Below are 17,230 nucleotides of genomic sequence, written 5' to 3' on the forward strand. Positions count from 1 at the left end.
TCTGTAATGAGGAGTACCCAAATTGCATCCATGCTTAGATTCACATCGTCAAAAGTGTAATAACCTGGCTTTTGTTTAATTTCTTCAAATATTTTGAACAATTGGATATTTTTCCATGCTTACTCTTCATATTTTACGAAATGGATACTTATAATATTTTGTATTTGCTAATTTTAAAAAGATGACGTTTTGATGACGTCGCATGGTGACGTTTTCGTACATTTTGCTTTTTCAGTAAACAGTCCATCTGTTGATAAAAACTATGAACGTTTTGTGTATATCTAAATATGTTTACCTATGTTGAAAGACGTGCATAGTATCAAATCATAAAAATACAAATTGTTTAGTCTCTAGGAAATCTTGTAAGATTTTTGTTGCTATTTTTTTCTAAATAGGTGCAATTTGGGTACTCGGTGCAATTTGGGTACCCTTACGTTAAATTAATTTAATATTAGTTTTCCGGTTTTTCTGCATGTGCATAATAAAGGATTGTAAATGAGAATAATATTACTAACCCTATATATATATATATATAGAATAACCATACCTTGTCTAAAAATATAAAATTTATTGGTACAAGGATTAGAAACAGGAAGAAATCAAGGCTTTCCTGAGCATTTCTATCCTGTTTCGAGCTGAGTAAAAATACAATTTATATCGTAAGACAATGTATGGTTATTCTCTATATACTGCAACTCTTAAATTTCTTACAAAAGAAATATTTTGGGTAAAAACCAATATTTTGAATTTGAAGCGGATGACGTCAAGATTCCGTGAACCTGTATTACTTAATGACTTCATCAATAAAACTCTGGAAACACATTGTCAGCGTCACAAAGAAGGTGATATACCTTCAGTGACAGTATATCACACAAAAATATACTGCCAATGCATTTTGACTGCTCAAATAAAAGGCTTGCAGTATAAATAAATATATGGTTTACAATGACAAAATTTGTTGTCAACTTATTGTATTCAAAAATGAATTTAGCTATATCATTTTATAATTATGTTCTTATAAAAACAATGTGTTAAAAACAATGGTTAACTTAAAAAAAGAAGTGTGTTCAGTATAAATGACACAACTAACACAAATTACACAGTACTATTAAAAAAATCATTGTTAGATTAAAGCTGTTATTTCTTCTATGGCTTCAAACCTCTCGATAAGAGCTACCGCACTGTCAATATCCTCTGAAGACTTTGATGGCATTTTTTTCTCTGCAGTTAACCGTGAAAAGTAAGATGTGATTTGACTAGCATTTAAGTATTCACTGTTGCAAAACTTTTTGGTACCATTCTCTAGTGCAACTCTCATATTTCTTGCTACAGTGCCAGCATTCATCTTGTTCCCACTCTTTTCACCATCTTCAAATATTGACTTTAGATATAATTTAACTTTGTCTGAAAATCTCACATGCTTCCTTTCTTTTTTTAAGGCCCAACCTTGTTGTTCTTTGGCTATATCTTGTGAGATATTTGGTTGAGAAGCATCAGTTCGATTAAAATTCAATATTTCAGACAAGTTTATACAAGCATCATACCATCTGAGCTTAATCTTGTCATAAGTTGACATTTGTTGTAGATCATAGTTGTGATCACCAATCAAACAATGCATATGCATATCCATAAATGAGGTAAAGGTCTGAACACAACCTTCTTGACAACTGAAACCATCACCTGCAGAACTCTGCTTTATGGATCCTTCCACCTTCATTGGAGGTTTAAAATCAGCTAACACTTTCAATGACCTGAAAAAAGTTTATAAAATTCAAATTCATCTTTTTATAAAAATAAATCATGATTATAGTCATTATACATGTATGTATTTTAATAAAACATGATTGTGTGAACAGAAACATGACCAATATGGTCTCAAGTCATTAATTGCTATTTATCATATTGGTTTTTGTTTTAACAGTTGTTATTATATGAAACGTCACATATATATAATGTCAAACTATCTAAACAGAATGATTTTTGTCAATAGTTTAAGGTTGTACTGTGACATGTAACTGCTTACATCAACACCATTATCATCATTTGGTAGATTGTGGATAGTGGTCCATGAATTGATTTTGTGTCATGAATTTTAATACCCAAATCCATTCTTTTGAATTACTAATTCACTTAAAATGGGGACCCATTGTTTTCATGCTATAAAACACCATAGACAAATAATCTATTATCCAAATCAATGTCAGGATAGGCATATTTGCTAGGCAGCTGAAACAACATATACCATGCAAAATATTATTATGTTTAGTAAATTGTACCAACCTTTCATCTTGACTATTCATTTGTCCCTGAACAGATATATTTCTCCCTTGGCCAATACCATATGCTTTCCACATAGTTATTTGCATATTTTCCTGAAACTCTATATTGGATATTTTGGAGATTCCTTTAATAAGACCAGTTGCTCTATGATCATCCAAAGTATTTGTGATTTCCACATGAGCTGCTTGGCATCCAGAAACTCCCCCATAGTCATCTATTGCAGACTTCATATCTGAAGCACAAACTACATTTTTTCCATTTGAAACGCACTGTCTGATTTTCCCTCGCATGTGTGCAATTTTGGCATCACAGTATGACTTTCCGCTTTGGGCTTCGCTGAAGTCATATCTTTTTATATAAACTCCTACAAAAAAAAAACTATTTAGAAAACTATACATCAAAAGATTACTTCAATTGTTTCTTAACAATCTGCTATCAGACGGTTACCTTATGCATATAAAAATCAAGCTCTGTATGTCAGACCAGTACGAAGTAACGGTCAATGTTCCAATCTGATCATCATGCTCTAGTCCTTAATATTTAGTTTTTATTATCATGTTCTACTCCTATCCATCCATAAATTGTTTGTGTGCAATAAAGTATTTTTAGATAAGAAAATCAAGTAAGAAAATCAGGTAACATTTGATACATACTTATCAATGGTAAATTCTTAACCTACATACAACATACCTGTCCTTTCACTAATAAAAGGAATGGAGAACCAAAGGTTACCACAATGGTAACAGCCAGCATTGTCACTGCGTAAGAAGACAGTTTTGATATTTGGCAACTGGCTCTTGATGGTCTGCAAAGTATGCTCCAAAAGTGCAGACACAGTATACCAGTCCTGTTTGGTTGCTTCTACACAATGTGCAAAAGTTCTGTGCTGAAATAGAAAAGACATTTTTAAAAGATGTTTGCTAGTCATGTTTTGTAATTTTTGTCAGACTTTAGGAATCCTCAGGTTTTATCCATTTGACTGTCATAAATATTTTTGGATGCTTACCCCTAATTTATCATAAATCTTTTACTTGTTCAATTATAAGCCATTTTTATAACCTTACAAAATCTTTTCAATAGTTATTTAGAAATGAAACTGGTAAAAAAATCAAGAAATAACGTTTTTCCTGCCAAATATCTTTGGTAAATATCTCATTGACCTATGATTTTTTTTATCTTTTGCATCCAGATATCTTTTGACAGAAGCATTGAGTACAGTGTTTGACTTATTTTATAGATACATATCTTAAACCAAATTGTGTACAATTTGCATTACCCCTTCTTTGTAATGAAACTTTTTGAGAATCTCAATCATATTATGCCAGTGTGCACCTCCTATTTTGTACTTGATCAAATTGATTTTTGGGGTTCCCAATACCAAAACATGAAATTTGCAAGGATCAGGGGTATAATTGTGTGAGCTCTGATCACAGTAGTTTTTATTTACTTTTATTTCATTTATTTAAAAAAAAAAAAGTTTTTCTTTTGTGTAGGGTGCTGGTGGGGGAGTGGGTTGGTAGATATACCCAAAAACACTTTTTTTTATAAAAAAAAATAATAATACAAACCTTCAACTCTTCATTCTCTGACTTATAAATACAAACAGAGACATGCCAGTTGACACCTTTCTGTCCAAACCAGTCACTTTGTTTTTCCCTAAAAGACATGGGTAAGAATTTCATGGCCCAGTCCATGACAATGACTGCTTGTTCTGGTGAAAGGCTCTTCAAAAGATCACTGCGGCCTTTGTCTTGGTTGATGGTTCTTACAATGTGTCTTTTCCAATCTGTTATTCTTTCACAGGCTGATTCAATGTCACCATATATGTCAGATAGTAAATCTGGTGGAAGTTCATCTGCAATAGTTAAAAAACATTTCAGTTTAGTTTACTTTCTTATTACAATAATTTTATTAAAATCTATATAAACTGACACTGTTGTTGATGCACTGAGTTACAGATTAATTACTGATGACAAACCACCACTTCAAAACTGTCAAATTGGTGTCGAAACTATAATTTGGCATTACAATTAGAAAGATCATATCATAGTGAACATGTGTACTAAGTTTAAAGTTGTTTGGACTAAAACTTAATCAAAAACTACCTTGACCAAAAACTTTAACCCGACACAGGTCTCTCATTGTCTATGTTCAGTGGACCGTGAAATTGGTGTCAAATCTATAATTTGGCATTACAATTAGAAAGATCATATCATAGGGAACAAGTGCACTGAGTTTCAATTTAATTGGACTTCAACTTCATCAAAACTAACTTGACTAAAAACTTTAACCTGACAGTGGACAGACAGACAGACAAACGAACAGACCCACAGACCAGTAAACCTAATGCCCCTCTACAATCGTAAGTGGGGCATACAAATAATATTTTTGACATTGTAATTCAGTATTTGTTTTACTAACAGTGTATCATACCTCCTAAATTACGGATCTGGCTTTTGACCTCCAGAACAGTGTTGGTAAATAAATCACACCTGTCACAGCTTGTGTCATGAATGTGATCACTGCACAGCTGCTGATGTTTCTGATCCATAGGATCAGAAAGGGCAAAACTAATGCAGTGATCAGCACATCTATCCTTTTGCTTAATGTGAGCCTTGAAATCTGTTTCCCAAAAAGGGGGGTCCCTCAACAACAACCAGGTGCTCCGCGGGTGCGTATTAAACTTTATACGACCGCAGTGGTCTAACCCTGAACGGTTGGGGCAAATTTGGTCACAATATTCAAGCTTGATATTGCCTGAATTTGGATTGTGATCGAATTTTTGACATAATAAAGGTTTTTGTCACAAAATAAATGTGGTCAAAGATCTAACAAATCTACTGCACAATACTGTGCAATTGAAGATTTCTTCTGAAACTTTTCAAAATTCGAAAGTTGAAAAATTTTGAAAAAAAAAGAATCCCTTAAAAAAATTGTTAACAAAAACCCCCCTTCCCCAACTTGTTGCCCCCCCCCCCCTTTAAGCAATAACCCTTAAATTCAATCTCATCTTTTCCTTTGTAATATGGAACCTTGTAGTACAATTTCAGAGATATCCATTCACTTAAACACAAGTTATTGTTTGGAAACTAGAAACATGCTTCTTTTTGGTCCTTTTTTGTTCCCTAACTCCTACATATTTTGGGCAATTAATCCAAAACTTAATACCAGCCTCCCCCATGTTATATGGAACATTGTGGTATAATTTTAGAGAGTTCCATACAATTACACACTTGTAAGTTATTGTCTTGATTGTTTTTTACCCCTTTTTGGCCCCTAATTCCTAAACTTTGGACCCATAACCCCACAAATGAATCTAAACCTTCTACTTGTGGTTTTGAACATTGTGATACAATTTCAGAGCAATTGAAATACTTATACACAAGTTATTATCCTTAAACTAGAAAAATGCTTGTTTTGGGCACCTTTTGGGCCTCTAATTCCTAAACGGTTGGGACCACAATCCCTAAAGTCGAACCCAACCTTCCTTTTGTGGTATTGAACCTTCTAAAAAAAAATTATAAAGATCTATTTTCCTTTTCTAAAGATACTGTCCGGAAACCAATGTATCTTCTGACGACGCAGCCAACGACGACATCATACCATTAAACGATCCCAAACAATTTGTTGCTGTCGTATAAAAAATCACCTCTAGTTTACATTGTGGCTTAACTTATAAAATTTGAGGTAGGGCCAATTTCCCGATAATTTTAGTCACAGAAGGGCCAATTTAAAAAAGTGCTGAAAGAATAAAATTTACTTTAAAAACAAAAAATAAAACTGCTTTTTGATCAATATGTCGATTATCATATATCATGATATGTGTGAAAGATAGTTATTTCAACCCTAAACCAGATGCTCCGCAGGGCGCAGCTTTATACGACCGCAGAGGTTGAACCCTGAACGGTTGGGGAAAGTATGGACACAACATTCAAGCTGGATACAGCTCTAAATTTGGATTGTGATTAAATAGTTGACACAGAATGAATGAGGTCTAATGAACTTAAATTTTCTTTTTTGCCTTTGAGCAATTCACTATGCTGTTGAATATTAATCCTCTAAAAAAAATGTTTGAAGAAATTTTCTTTTTATTTATGAAATCTGAAATGAGAAAAATTTAACCCCCCCCTTTTTCACATCCCCCTTTCCCTTTTTCCAAAACTGATCTCAATTCAAATTTCTAATGGAGTTTGCAACAATAACTACTCATTTAAATCCATCATAAAATATTAAAATGTAACAAAAGGTGCTTGTTATCACTGAATGGTAAAGATTGTTTTAATTTATCAGTTGGTAGTAAAAGTAAATATACATTGTATATTGTATAAAACAATGATTTAAGTTGACTCAATTACTATTTTGGACAAAGAAAGATAACTCCAATCAATTGAAAATTTCTTGCTATTGCACAATATTGTGCAATTAGATATTTCTGGTTATTGCGCAATACTGTGCAATTGAAAATATTTGCTATTGCACAATACTGTGCAATTGAAAATTTCTTGCTATTGCACAATACTTAATATAATAATTTTGGATCCTGATTTGAACCAACTTGAAAACTGGGCCCATAAACAAAAATCTAAGTACATGTTTAGATTCAGCATATCAAAAAAGCCCAAGAATTCAATTTTTGTTAAAATCAAATTTAGTTTAATTTTGGACCCTTTGGACTTTAATGTAGACCAATTTGAAAACAGGACAAAAAAAATAAGAATCTACATACACAGTTAGATTTGGCATATCAAAGAACCCCAAGTATTCAATTTTTGATGAAATCAAACAAAGTTTAATTTTAGACCCCGATTTGGACCAACTTGAAAACTGGGCCAATAATAAAAAATATAAGTAAATTTTAGATTCCACATATTAAAGAACCCCAAGGATTCATTTGTTTGTTAAAATCAAACTAAGTTTAATTTTGGACCCTTTTGACCTTAATGTAGACCAATTTGAAAACGGGACCAAAAATTAAGAATCTACATACACAGTTAGATGTAGCATATCAAAGAACCCTAATTACTCAATTTTTGAAGAAATCAAACAAAGTTCAATTTTGGACCCTTTGGGCCCCTTATTCCTAAATTGTTGGGACCAAAACTCCCAAAATCAATCCGAACCTTCCTTTTATGGTCATAAACCTTGTGTTTAAATTTCATAGATTTCTATTTACTTATACTTAAGTTATGGTGCGAAAACCAAGAATAATGCTTATTTGGGCCCCTTGTTGGCCCCCAATTCCTAAACTGTTGGGACCTTAACTCCCAAAATCAATCCCAACCTTCCTTTTGTGGTCATAAACCTTGTGTTTAAATTTCACTGATTTCTATGTACTTATACTGAAGTTATTGTGCGAAAACCAAGAAAATGCTTATTTGGGCCCTTTTTGGCCCCTAATTCCTAAAATGTTGGGACCAAAACTCCCAAAATCAATCCCAACCTTTCTTTTGTGGTCATAAACCTTGTGTTAAAATTTCATTGATTTCTATTCACTTTTACTAAAGTAAGAGTGCGAAAACTAAAAATATTCGGACGACGACGACGACGACGACGACGACGACGTGATAGCAATATACGACCAAAAAATTAAAATTTTTGCGGTCGTATAAAAAGAAGCATTCAATACTCATAATTACAAAATTTTTTTTAGCAATGATCATGAAAACACGAATTCTATTATTGTTTTATTTAATTCACCTGTGCACTTTATTGTGGGACCAGGGGTATCATGAATGAAAAGTTTTATTGAGCAATGCAATTGCTTACGGAATAACACGTGATGTGCAGTTATCCAATCAGAATACAGTATCATAATGAAACATACATCTAATGTAATTATGAGTTAATGCAACAACGTGAATGGAAACGCCATTTTACAATCTTTCAAGAACCATAACTCCTGAACAGTAAAAGTCAAAATCGTCATTATTGAACTTGACCTCTATTTTGTCATCAGTAACAACATATAAAAATTTTAAAAGCTTTGGTTGAATAGTTCATGAGAAAATGCACGGACACGACTGGAAACACCATTTTTCAATCTTTCAAGAACCATAACTCCTGAACGGTAAAAGTCAAAATCGTCATTATTGAACTTGTCTGTATTTTGTCATAAGTAACAACATATTAAAATTAGGGAAGCTTTGGTAGAACAGTTCATGCGTAAATGCACGGACACGACTGGAAACTCCATTTTTCAATCTTTCAAGAACCATAACTCCTGAACGGTAAAAGTCAAAATCGTCATTATTGAACTTGACCTCCATTTTGTCATCAGTAACAACATATTAAAATTTGGGAAGCTTTGGTAAAACAGTTCATGCGTAAATGCACGGACACGACTGGAAACTCCATTTTTCAATCTTTCAAGAACCATAACTCCTGAACGGTAAAAGTCAAAATCGCCATTATTGAACTTGACCTTCATTTAGTTGTCAGGACCAAAATATTTAAATTTTAAAAGCTTTGGTTGAACGGTTCATGAGTTAATGCACGGACAACATTTGATTACCGCCCGCCCGCCCGCCGTACATCCCCAATTCAATAACCGACATTTTTGTCACAAAAATCCAGTTAAAAATGATAGAATCTGAAGCGAGATGATATATCAAATACTCTTGCTTTGTGCGTTTCAAAGACAAAATATACTCCTAAAACACGCCTTAACATAAAAAGGTGCACTCGATTTTCTCTTTTCAATACATTTGTTAACCATTTTTTTGATTTTTTTTCTCGAGTCACATAATGGAAGGGCAGGCATGAAAATTACTGAACTAATAGATTGATACATATGTTCTCCGTGCGTGGTAAAATTTCAAAAAAATCGGAGGTTATGCATTTTCTACATCCAACTTGATGGATACCCATGACGTCGACTTGATATTAATAGATAAATTGAAATCTTATGCAAATGGTGTTTTTAAAATAAAACACTCCGTATTCGGAGAAAAATGTCGTTTTATTCATTTCTATTTACATTTTAAAATGTTGTTACTATAGTAAACATTACAGTAAGCACTTATCGCCTTCTCTAACAAAGAGCTTCGATTCTTTTGTTCTATTTCAACTGGCTTTCCGACTGGCAGGAGTATTTGAAAGCAGATATACTTTTTTATTTTTTTTATTTCACTGGATAATGAATTCCACACTTTTGGACCAGTAAAAGAAAAACTTGATTTGTATAATTCTGTATTTGATTTAGTGACAATACAATTATCCGATGATGAAAGTCGAGTATTGTACGATTGTTTACTATTTGTAGGCACAATAAGAGTTAAGAAAGTTGAGTTGCGAGTTAAGAACGAGTTAAGAAAGTCGATTTGCGAATTACAAAAGTCGAGTTGCGAGTTACAAAAGTCGAGTTGCGAGTTAAGAATGCCGAGTTGCGAGTTGCGAGTTAAGAGAGTCGAGTTGCGAGTTAAGAAAGTCGAGTTGCGAGTTAAGAAAGTCCAGTTCCGACTTGAGAAAGTCGAGTTGCGAGTTACAAAAGTCGAATTGCTTAAAACTGTGGAAACCAAACTATTGTTTTGGTGTAACTGTATAACATTTTGGAATGATGATTGCTTATAGAATTGTATACAGTATTGTTGATTATTTTTGTTGTTTATATCTCTTCGTAAAAATAAAATGGATCGATAATCACTACTATCGGATTTTCTGAAGAAGCAGATAGCCTTTTGAGATACAGCGGATAGCTTGCAGTTTAATCATAATTAAATTTCATAGCTAGCACCGTCATATTAAACGTAAAGGAAGATATAGCAACCAAGCTATGGTACATATGTAAAAGACCCCTTCTGCAAGTTTCGTTTAGAGTGGGCAATTTAGGGCAGCTGTAGAGCCGGGTAATATTCGTTAGGGACCTCAAAATTTATTCTTTGACAATGACACTTACAATTGTGGACGTTAAAATTATATATGTCTACATAGGCTAGAGTTGAAGGGGAAATGATGGGCGTGTATAAAACCAGTTTAAACCAGCCGCCTTTTTGTGTCTGACCGAAGTCGGGACCTTTAGCCTGTGTTGGTCTTGTATATCTTTTACAATTGGAAAACTTATAAACAATGCTAAATACAACAAAAAACGGATCAAGTTTGAATTTTAGTGTCGTCATTCTACCCATTTTAGAGTTATGCCCCTATACAAATGAAAAAATGATAATTTTTTGTTTCTATTTTTAACTTTAGTCCAAATTGCCTAAACCAAATGTTATGTAACTTATAAACAATACTTATTACGACAAAACTCGGATCAAGTACAAATTGAATTTAGGTAGTATCACTTTTACTGTTCCTCAGTGATGTCCTTTTATAACTTTATATGATATGCAAGCGGGGCTGTGTCCAATGGACTCATTACCTATTTATCTAAATTCTTTAAAGTAACAGATATAAATTATAGAACAGACAAGGGGTAGTTGCAAATATTTCATGTATATTTTGAACACATGCAGAGAAGATTACTTAGGAACCCTTTGCCAAAAAATAAAACCTTCTTTTCTTCTATGTGCCCGCCTTCAGATGTTATGTTTTGAATTTTAGTTTCACTTTCCATATTCGGTATTTATCCTTAGGTAAGCTCCTTGTGGCAAAAATCACGTGATGCAAGAATTTATTATCCTGGAGTTAGGCTATTTATTTCTTTTTGTGGCGGGTATCCAAGCAGACAACGTGCATGTGTTTAACGGCAATGCAGATTTTCTCTTATGAAATAAAATTAAAAAGTTGCCGATCCGGCACATAATAAAGATCGGTTAGAAAGCAAGGTTTTCATTTTAATTTAGATCGAAAATCTTAATTCGAGGGTTGAAAATTTAGAGCACAAAAAAAGGAGGTGTTCCTCAGGGGATCTTTTTATCTTATGCACTCTCATTCAGGGCCGTAACTAGCTTCTTTTAAAAGTGAGGCAAAATATATTCGCCGAGCGAAGCGAGGCGAAGGGTCTGGAGGCCGCTCAAGGCCCCCAGAAGCTCTGAAAAAATGACGCAAAATCGTGCATTCTGACCGTTTCCCGGACTCTTTCTTACTCTGAAACGCAATTAATTTTTAGCTATTTTTTCGACAATATTCTGGTCTCAAAGCAAAATATATAGATTCATTGTAAATAAAAACTTTTAGGTTAAAGGGACAACATCAAAAGACCGATATGTAGGATAAAGCAAAAATCGTAATTCTCATAATCACTTTAATACTAGATCTGTCTGTTCTTGTCTTGTATTGTGTTTAGACTTTGGAGAATTTTTTTTTTTACTGAATTTAGATATAGTGACAGTGCAGTATTATACTTTAAGTACCGCTTAAGTCGACATTAGGGACCATCTTGACTTTGTTTTATGGTATTAATGATTCTTTCATTGCTGAAGACTCTCAGGCCAGCGACTATATCAAGATGAAGAACAGGGATAAAAACCCTGATCATAGATAATTTGTATTTTTTCTATGTATTGACTTTGTGTGCGATTAAGTCCCGTGCACGTTTACTCCATATTCCTTTATTTTGTATTAAAGGGTCTGAACACGACTTAATTGCAAGCGCTTCAATGTAAAAGGTCATATATGGCAATACATTGTTGTTTTTTTCAAATGATTTGATACCGCGAGATTGGTGGTCTCATTTTAATTTAACCCATGTCGGCTATCTAGTTTTATCTACAAAAAAGAGAGCCAGTTTTGAATGTCTGGACATCGGTGGACATGCAACATTGCCAAAAACCAAACAACCGTTCACCCGTCATTGTAGATCTAATTTCAAATATTCTTACAATTGAATGTAGTTTTTCAGTTTTTTCAATTAGATAAAAGGTCCTTCAGTATAAGAAAACTCAAGTTTTAAACAAAATTACTAGATTTACAAAAGAAAATCAACACTTAGACTATAGTCATAAAGTAGGACAATAAATGAACAAAAGACAAACCCGGGTACAGATAAGACACATAACTACAAACAATAGACCATCAACACTGAAAACTAAAAGTAAATTAGAAACATAGATCACGAAAAACATGCAGGGGCGACATCAGAGAGTGAAGAGAACTTGCTTCTTGCAAGACAATCGCCGTGAAAACAATTTGATATGAAGACAAGCTTTTGTTTCAATTTTTTTTCTTCAAATTTCCAACATGAGGCATTTGCCTTATTTGCCTCCATGTAGTTACGGCCCTGCCCTTATGAACATTTCTTGATCCGCCAGTGGTTGATACTTTAGTCTGGAAGAGCATGATTTATAGGCTGGTTTTAATTGGCTTTTAAATAGACAAGTGTGCTAGTACTAGTAGTTTTCAGTTACTACAAATACTCTTATTTTGGTGCTTCGCGTTTATAATCTTTAGTAAATGTTAGTTGTTTTTGTGTCTCGTATCGATCTTTTGGGTCAATCCAATTGCAACGGACTTTTAAACGTTGTTTTTATGTTATACTATTACAACACTGACTGTTTAAGTTTAGGGGTTGAACGCTCACACACATGTTGAATCCTACCACATTATCATGAGCATGTATAGTTGAGTGGTTATTGTTTGTTCATATCTGTCGACTCATATTTGAAGTTTTTAGAATGGGTTTGTTATATATCGCTAGGCCGTTACTTTATTTCGTCTTAATTGTTTCACATTTTTGTCGTTGCCTTTTATAACTGATATACAGTATGGATATTTGTACTTTTTTAAGGCCGCACGGTTTGTTATAATTGATAATACTACTTCATTGAACTTCAGTTGATAGTTGCCAAATTAGCAGTCATACCACATCTTCTTACTTGTTATGATATTGTATACATGACTTTTAGTTTCGGGTCTTGTCTAAACATTTATGAAATATTAGTCGCTTGACGTTAAAAACAAACAACTAACAATCAATCAATTTAAACTCGTGTTCAATAAGGAGAAAATCATTTGATTTGTTGGGTTAAAAGGGAGAGGTGGCAGGAGTATTTTGAATATGAATATGGTGGGCTGGTAAGAGCTGGAAAAAATAAGCATGATTAGCGACAAGTTAAATCTTTAACATGAATAAAAAATTTCGCAAAAGATCCTCCTGCCGGCCCCATTCCCATCCTTAGAATAACAAAAGGTCGTATCCTTACTGTAATTGTCCGTGTGTGTTTATTATTTATCCAGCTAATTGTCCTTATAGTGTCCTACTAAGGGGACGACTATTTGATATTCTGGGGGAGGAGGATTTTGAAAATAAATAACTAAGCCTTGATAATCACAAAAATCAAAAAGGTTTGTTCTGTGGTAGTTTGAAAATATATAACCTGACACACAATTTATTGAAAAAATAGGTCTATTCGAAAGTATTAGATGGCACCAGATATTCATACTTTTTTTTCCAAACAAAAATCGGGAAACACTTCCGTAAACTTTACATAATGAATTATTAATATTATTTAAATATACTTGAAATGTGTGAAAAAGGGTTTCATTTTTAAAAGTTGAGATACATTGTGGTAGAAATACGCGTTGGTAAATATTGGGTACGAGTTTGCGAAGGTACGAGTTGACATGGCTCCACAGCTATTTTATTCTAGATTTGTAAAACTTTTGACTTGTCAAACTTCTTGATTTGTAACTTGTATTTTTCTTTAGAAACGCAACTTCTCTTTGGCTGGCAGCGGTAACTATTACACAGACGCGATCTCACAAAACGTGACTAAAACAAAGTGACTACATTTAAAAAATTAAGAAACGTAGAAATTCATGAAACTAATGGAGAAAATACGTTTACAATTTAAGAAATTGTGTTTACTCGTGTATCAAGAAATTACATTTCACAAATCAAGAAATGTAGAAATTCGTGTAACGGATGGAAAAAATACATGTTACAAATTAAGAAATGACATTTTACAAATTAAGAAATTGCATATGTTATACGAATTAGAAATTGCAAGCCATTTCACAAATTAAGAATTGTATAATTTTGGCGGATATTCCCTTCCATAGTTTTGCACCCACCTAAATTCCCCAAGTTTCAGAGTTTGAACACCTTAGGCAGCAACCATTTAATTTTCTGGGGGGGGGGGCTATGGTTTTTTTTGGAAAAAAAAGTTTGTTTCCAGTTTTTGGAGAAAAAAATAATTTGTTTTTGATTCTGAGAAAAAAAAATTGTTTGTTTCACCCTCATCTGCCACTATATGTAATGCTAAAATTGAAAGAAAAAAATTGTTTTCGACTTGTCGCGAAAAAAATAGATTGTTTTTCGCCGCAGGCGAAAAAAAAAATTTGTCCAGAAAAAAAAACCATAGCCCCCCCCAGAAAATCAAATGGTTGCTGCCTTATTTGATTTCAGGACCACCATACTCAAATGTGAAATACTTTGATATATTTCGTAACTTTTTACCTTAAAGAATCCTGGTCTTGAGTAGATTTAGAAGTTGTCGTCAGCAAAAGATTAAAACACCGTTCATTGCGGGCTTCCGTTGTCGTTGATTTCTATATTTTGTGCAATGTCAATTTCATCATGGAAAACTTTCTCTACCATCAGAGGTTCATCAAGGGATAATACTAAATTTGATATTTATGCTATTAATATATGATAGTTACGATTTAAAAAAATCAATGTTTTAATTTAAGTTGCAGTATAAAAACAATATTAGGTCAATGTTATAAAGATATAAACTTTTTGGTATTCCGAATAAAACTGGGGAAGGGAAGGGCGCAGTAAAATCTCGTCCTTCCCCAGTTTCTCAGTCTCAATAATATTTTTTGTATGATGCTGAGAAACTGGGGAAGGACGAAGTTCTACTGAGCTCTTCCCCATTTTTGCGCCGAGTACAAACAAAAATATTTTTTCTGACATTGACTTAATATTGTTTTTAAACTGCAACTTAAATTAATAAATTGATAGCTATTCAAATCGTAACACAAATGTCAAACTTATTTTCATCCCTTAATGGACCCCTGATTGTGGAGAAAGTGTTCCATGATGAAATTGACATCGTACACAATATAGCTGTGTTACTATATTTTATATGAAATAAACAGAACTATTTGCAGTATAAAAAAACATTATATATTTTTCTGACATTTGACCTGATACTGTATGTTTAGAAGTACTTAAAGATGACAAAAAGTTTAGAATTGAAAATGACTAAAATTTTCAGTACTGAAAAATGACTGAAATTTTCAGTACTGAAAAATGACTGAAATTTTCAGTACTGAAAAATGACTGAAATTTTCAGTACTGAAAAATGACTGAAATATACAGTACTGAAAAATGACTGAAATTTTTAGTACTGAAAAATGACTGAAATTTTCAGTACTGGAAAATGACTGAAATTTTCAGTACTGTAAACAACTTCTTCCCAACATTACTGAAAATGATATAAAATTTAATGTACTGAATAGTGATGTTTCCTAAAAGTACTGTTTATATAGCGGCATTTAATGTACTGTTTGGTGATGTTTTCTAAAAGTACTGTTTATCACTGGGGTAAAGCTGATGACCGTAACTGCATTCACGGTCATCCCAAGATGTCGGATGAAAAATTAGGTCAGTTTCTGTATTGTCTGTTAAAGTGTTTCTATATCATTTTCTTTACAAATCATACATTGAAACGATGTAAATTTATAAAAGAATCACTCGAAAATCACTAATTACTTCCGAGAAATGTGCATGAAACGGGAAATTCGATTTGAAAAAATCGTTAAGATGACCGTAAATCATAATCAAAATATTTTCAAGATGACCGTAACATAAAACAAGGATGACCGTGATTGGTAAAAAGATGACCGTAACTTGTAAAGGATGACCGTAATTTGTAAAGACTGACTGTAATTTATATGGGACGACCGTAAGTTTTATAGGATGACCATCAATTCTAAGAAATATCCGTATTGTATTCAAAGCTTTTTTGTTGAGTTTGTCGATCTCAATAGGGGCTCGGTTAGCGGATATAAATATGTTTCATAAATTTCTTTTTTTAAACTATAATATAATTGGCCATATTTAGGATTTATAACAATGATAGTAAATTGCATATTTCTCGTAAACAATGAAATATTTATTGATATCGACGTTAAAATTTTAACACAAATTTACAGCGATACGACGAAAATTTGAAGAAACATGAATGTGTCCCTAGTACACGGATGCCTCATCTACACAATCATTTTCTATGTTTAGTGGACTATGAAAATGGGATAAAACTCAGTGTAATTTGGCATTAGAATTAAAAAGATCATTCCATAGGGAAAATGTGTACTAAGTTTCAATTTTATTTAACTTGAAGCTGGACAAACGGACAAACAAACAGACGAACGGACGAACGTACGCACAGACCAGAAAAACATAATGCCAATAAATGGAGCATTAAAAACATTAACAATACATACGAATATTTGGTAATCGAGCCCATGTGTATGGGTCCAGAGGAAGCAGATTAAAATCTTAATTTGTCTTGATATATGCAGGCGGAAACACTTTTGAAATAGAACAAAAGAATCGAAGCTCTGTGTTTATCGAGAAAGCGATAAAAGTTAACTGTAATGTTTGATATAGTAACAAAATTTTAAAAAGTTAATAGAAACAAATAAAACGACAATTTTCTTATTTTAAAAACACCATTTGCATAAGTTTTCAATGTATCTATTACATAGTAATGCAAAATAATAAGATATCAAGTCGACGACATGGTTCTTATCGGGGCCTTTTATAGCTGACTATGCGGTATGGGATTTGCTCATTGTTGAAGGCCTTACGGTTACCTATAGTTGTTAATGTTTGTGTCATTTTGGTCTTTTCTGGATAGCTGTCTCATTGGCAATAATACCACATCTTCTTTTTTATATATAGTATCTATAAGTTGGATGTAGAAAATGCATAACCTCCGATTTTTTTTTATCACGGACGGAGAACATAATTATCAATCTTTTAGTTCAGAAATTTTCGTGTCTGCCCTTCCATTATGTGAATCAAGAAAAAATTCCCCAAAACAGGTACCGATTGTATCGA

The 17,230-nt window shown here is 33.0% G+C and overlaps 1 protein-coding gene across 1 annotated transcript; it reads right to left on the reverse strand.

Moving 5' to 3' along the window:
- Positions 1 to 442: 442 nt before the first annotated feature.
- Positions 443 to 4,900, reverse strand: LOC139488475 (uncharacterized). Its single transcript, XM_071274104.1, has 5 exons — positions 4,714 to 4,900; positions 3,849 to 4,135; positions 2,971 to 3,166; positions 2,281 to 2,644; positions 443 to 1,751 (listed from the first exon to the last, which is right to left on the reverse strand). The coding sequence occupies exons 1-5, from the start codon at positions 4,829 to 4,831 to the stop codon at positions 1,124 to 1,126; spliced, it is 1,593 nt and encodes a 530-aa protein (XP_071130205.1). The 5' UTR covers positions 4,832 to 4,900; the 3' UTR covers positions 443 to 1,123.
- Positions 4,901 to 17,230: the final 12,330 nt, after the last annotated feature.

Source organism: Mytilus edulis, chromosome 1, assembly GCF_963676685.1.
Source record: "Mytilus edulis chromosome 1, xbMytEdul2.2, whole genome shotgun sequence".
Taxonomy (NCBI): domain Eukaryota; kingdom Metazoa; phylum Mollusca; class Bivalvia; order Mytilida; family Mytilidae; genus Mytilus; species Mytilus edulis.

Bases quoted from the DNA above. Each gene is read 5' to 3' on its own strand.
- LOC139488475 (XM_071274104.1), bottom strand. From the start codon at position 4,831: ATGGATCAGAAACATCAGCAGCTGTGCAGTGATCACATTCATGACACA. The intron at 4,136-4,713 runs GTATGATACACT...TAACTATTGCAG, and splicing joins CCAGATCCGTAATTTAGGAG to ATGAACTTCCACCAGATTTA. The intron at 1,752-2,280 runs GTTGGTACAATT...AACTTTTTTCAG, and splicing joins ATGAATAGTCAAGATGAAAG to GTCATTGAAAGTGTTAGCTG.